The sequence below is a fragment of the Cicer arietinum genome, chromosome 4 (assembly GCF_000331145.2).
Source record: "Cicer arietinum cultivar CDC Frontier isolate Library 1 chromosome 4, Cicar.CDCFrontier_v2.0, whole genome shotgun sequence".
NCBI classification, from domain to species: domain Eukaryota; kingdom Viridiplantae; phylum Streptophyta; class Magnoliopsida; order Fabales; family Fabaceae; genus Cicer; species Cicer arietinum.
The window spans coordinates 59509899-59514968 of NC_021163.2; the positions used below are offsets into that span (position 1 = coordinate 59509899).

Genomic DNA, 5070 nt, shown 5'->3' on the forward strand with positions numbered 1-5070 from the left:
AGATATTAAATTGTTCATTTAATTATTGTCAGAGACTTAATTGTCTATTTTTAATTATTGTCTAGGACCTGATTGTCCCATTTTTTTAATAGAAATTACGCATGGCAAAATCAAGTTGATGAATCATCGGACAAATTAGCAAAAAAATTAAATTTGTATATATGTTATATAAACTTTTCTAATTATTAATTACAATATTTATGATTTTAAAAATAAACTTAAATTTAACCCCAAAAAAATTGAATTTGAAACATATATTGTGTTGTTAAAGGAAATTTGTACAAAAAACAATGTAGTTAATTTTAGAGTTCACTTTTATTTTGATATAGATTTAATCTATCTTTTAAAAATTGATTGTTTAAAGATAAAATTATTTAGTACAAAAAGATAAATTTATATAAGAAAAAGTCCAACCAAAATTGCCAGTAACCGATATTTAACTGTTGGTTTATTTTATAATATTGTATAAATAATTACTTAAATGATTTCGTTTAATAGTAAAAAACACATATTAAATATATCAGTTGTGAGTTTCAATCTCATTAATATCAATAAAACAAATAAATGTAGATCCTTTTTAAATTTCATCAAACTTTTAAGTCTTTTATAATTTAAATTGAGACGACCACGTTTAATATTTTTATTTCTACTATAAAAAAAGTTAATAAATATTTGATCATGAGACTTTGAGCACAATAAATAGACACACATAAAATAAAATAATATTAAATTATTATTTGAGTGTCATTTTAATAAAAAAATTGTCACAAAATAAATGTCATTCACAATTTTTAATTTAATTTTAATTAATTTTCTTGTACTACCGCTCAATGATTACTATATACATAATTTTCAAATCATTATTATACTTTACATTGATAATAGTGAAAAACTCACTAACAATTAAAATAGATATTTTAATAAAACGACTTGTCTCTTTTATTTAAATATTATATTTTTTAATATATATGCAAAAATCTAATACGATGTTTGTTGTAAGATAAAGAGAATAATAATAAATATTAACGTATGTAAACAAAAAATATATAAATGTACAACTCTAGAAACTCTCAATAGACTTCCCAATATGTTCACTAGAAAAGATACATTGTTTATGAATGTAAAAATACCTCCCCAACCATAGTTGTCTACTCTCCTTTTATAGACAAATCTTTCTTGAAAAATAGGCTTATATGATCTTGGTCCATTTAATCTAGTTTCCATTTCTTATTGTTGTGTCATATATTTTATATGACTGGTGCACGACCGTGCCACATTGTTCCTATATGCGTGCACAATCATGTCGCCTTGTCTTATGACTAATAAGTAATATGGTCATGCCACTTAGTCTAAACTAACTGATAGATCGATCGTTTCATGTAATGAGTTGCATCAAAATCAAATTCACTAAATCTAATTCATCAACTCTTATTTTGGATCATTGTTGACTATTTCTATCTTAAATATTTAAAATCTAATAAATAATATGTATTTTTGAAATAATTAAATAAAATATAATTGTTATTTAGAATTGTAATCATGTAAATATTCTCCTAACCGAGTCCCGCATGACATGTGAGATTTTTTATATTTTTTCTCGAAAAAGTGTGGTACCACCTTGCTGAGCAATCAGCAGCATGCTTGCCTGTACACTCCATCCAAAGGAAAAATAAAACATAAAAATAAAAACATAAAAAAAGATTCTCTCTCATCATTCAATAATGCTTACTACTCTCACCAATTCAATTACCCTCTCACTCTCTCCACTGTTATTATTCTGCTGAAGCAGCTCAGTTAAAGCACATTACATAACAGATCTCTTTTTCTTCTTTTTTTCTACCTTTTAAACCCTTCAAGTTTTTTGCTTTATCACAATTTCCATTTGTGTCCTTCACTTCACATTTTCCATACTTGTAACTTGCGATTTTGCTATTGTATCACTTCTTCACCCTGTTACTATCTTCTAAACTTCAAGGGTTTTCTTCAACCTTTTTTTTCCGCCATGTCACCCTTTGATTTCCTTGCGAGATTGCAGAAAAAATCAACAAACTTTGTCAAAACCCATGAATAAAAATAGCATCTTTTAGCTTCATTTGCAAAACTCATGAATAAAAATAGCATCTTTTAGCTTCATATGCATAACCCAGTAATAAAAAAAACATTTTTAGCTTCATATTTGATATACTGTTAGTAAAGATTTGATTTTTAAGTTGATTTTTATTGTTGGGTCTCTAGTTATCTTGGTTTAACATTCATGGAGTTGATGGGGTGTGGAAATTTTTTAAGGGGGTGTTTTGTTGTTATGGTATTTGCTGCAACACTATTGGTGGGTCCAGTTTGTGGAATTGGTGTTAATTGGGGAACACAATCAACACACCCTTTGCCACCATCTACTGTTGTGAAAATGCTAAAAGACAATGGTATTCAGAAAGTTAAGCTTTTTGATGCTGATCCTGATATTCTGAATGCTCTAAAGAAATCTGGGATTCAGGTTATGGTTGGTATACCTAATGACTTGCTTTATACTATGGCTAATAGTCTTCAAGCAGCTGAAAAATGGGTTTCCAAGAATGTTTCAGCACATGTCTCTTCTGGAGGAGTAGATATCAGGTAAAACCCTTATGTCTCTTTTGACTGTTTTATGTGGAGTTCAACAACCATTGGTTTATGCAGTCTAGGATTAAATTCATGTATATTGAGTGTTTCAACTATTTAGTTCTGCATTTTAGGTCTGAATTAAATTATAATGGTTTACCACCCAACTTTTAGGGTTATTTTAATTCTAATTGTTTTATTCTAGTGTTGGCTATATATAGTGCTATAACATAGTGGAATTTGAACAAACTACTATTGTTTTGTGATACTTCATTTAGTCAAAATTTGAACAAACTGCTCTGTCTGCAATTGACAATACTGACAAACAGAGACACATTTTATTGTTGAGAGGAAAGGGATTTTGTTTGGTTGTGAAGAAGAATGGCAAAGAGAGGATTTTGTTGGAAGAAAGAGCTAATTTACATCTTACACTTATAACTTTTTATCTTACATTTTGTGTGATACGAGATTTGTTGCTGGTGCATTTACAATTTTATAGGGCAAAAGTTGAGTCACGAGGGGAGGGTTCATGTATAGCTTAAAATAATTACGCCTCTCCCTTCTAATCTCCTCAAAGAAAATAAAATAATCATGTTGTGGAAGAAGTTTTTTGGGTTTGGATTACAGCTTCTTGTAATTACTGTTGTTTTTCTGCATTTGACGCTGTGAAAGTATCGTTCCATTTGTCTAGCCTTGAGTTTGGCAGGTTTGTTGCACTAAAGACTGTTGTATTTGATTCAATGCTTTTGAGGAGTAATGAACAATTTTAGAAATAGTGTTTCAATTAGAAGAGATTTCTAGTGGATGGAAATTTTGTCCTCATTGCAATGTGTTTGGAATAATAAACAAAAAGAATTGCTTTGATTTCATCTGAAGATTTGACTTGGATTATCATGAATGACATTGTAGTGTTAATCTATTTACCCTTGATTATTCTTCATCATTAACTAGTCACAGAAGAATATTTGTTTGAATAGATTGTCTATGTTTTCCTAAACATGATTTCTTGCAATTTTTTTCAAGGTATGTTGCGGTGGGAAATGAGCCTTTCTTATCAACTTACAACGGTACCTTTGAAGCCACAACACTTCCGGCTCTTAAAAACATCCAATCGGCTCTTGTAAAAGCTGGTTTGGGAAACTCGGTTAGAGTCACTGTCCCTTTAAATGCCGACGTGTATCAGAGCTCATCAGATAAACCTTCCGATGGTGACTTTAGGACAGACATCCATGATCTCATGCTTCAGATTGTCAAGTTCTTGAGTCAGAACAATGCTCCATTTGCAGTGAACATCTATCCGTTTATCAGTCTTTACGCAGATCCCAATTTTCCTGTTGACTATGCATTCTTCAACGGTTTTGGTTCTCCTCTAACCGACAATGGGAATATCTACGACAATGTCTTTGACGCTAACTACGATACACTAGTATGGGCGCTGCAGAAGAATGGTTTTGGCAACCTGCCCATAATCGTAGGAGAAATTGGTTGGCCTACAGATGGAGACAGAAACGCAAATGTTCTGCTTGCACAACGTTTTAACCAAGGCTTCATGTCTCGCTTTGTTGCCGGAAAGGGAACTCCGATGAGGCCTGGTCCTATCGATGCATACTTGTTTAGCTTGGTAGATGAAGACGACAAAAGCATTCAGCCAGGTAACTTTGAACGTCATTGGGGATTGTTTTACTTCGACGGACGACCAAAATACCAGCTTAACCTCGGATTGAGAAGCAGTGGGCTAGTAGGTGCTACCGGGGTAGCACATCTGCCGAAAAAATGGTGTATCTTGAAACCCTCAGCTAACCTGAATAGCGATCAACTTGCAGAGAGTGTGTCTTACGCATGTCAAAATGCAGATTGCACTAGTCTTGGGTATGGAACTTCGTGTTCGGGTTTAGATGTCCGGGGTAACATCTCGTATGCGTTTAATAGCTACTACCAAGTGAATGATCAGATCGATAGTGCCTGCAAATTTCCCGGCCTTTCCGTTGTTACTGACAAAGATCCTTCAACTCCAGATTGCATATTCAAAATCATGATCCAAACTGATTCTGCTGGGAGAATTGGATCTCTTAGAATAGTACTCTTTGTGTTTTTGTTTTATATTATTGTGTAGTATTTATTTAATCTATTAAGATTCTGGATTTTTAATTTACTTGTGGAGAGAAAGTAAACTGTGTATTTCATTTTTCATATTCAACATGTTTGAATGCATGCAGCCAAAGAGGAAGACACAACATGGTTGACATAGTTTACTTAAAATCTGGATTCTCATGTTGTGAGAGCAACAAAGATCTCAAAAGCACTTCTCTCGGTAATTGTAGTCTAGTGGTACCTCTTTTAGAAATATATGATTATTAATTAATTTGAGACACAAATTCAACAAGTTTTTAAATGATTCACGCACTTTATACTTGCAGTTAATAAAGTGCAGTATTAAATTTGATTAATAAATAAATTAAGTGTCACAGTTTATTA

General features: G+C 31.8%; 1 protein-coding gene across 1 annotated transcript; it reads left to right on the top strand.

Annotated features, from left to right (window-relative positions):
- The first annotated feature begins 1780 nt into the window (after nucleotides 1–1780).
- On the top strand, nucleotides 1781–4785 carry LOC101496323 (glucan endo-1,3-beta-glucosidase 5). Its single transcript, XM_004498555.4, has 2 exons — nucleotides 1781–2610; nucleotides 3619–4785. The coding sequence occupies exons 1-2, from the start codon at nucleotides 2255–2257 to the stop codon at nucleotides 4706–4708; spliced, it is 1446 nt and encodes a 481-aa protein (XP_004498612.1). The 5' UTR covers nucleotides 1781–2254; the 3' UTR covers nucleotides 4709–4785.
- The last annotated feature ends 285 nt before the right edge of the window (nucleotides 4786–5070 follow it).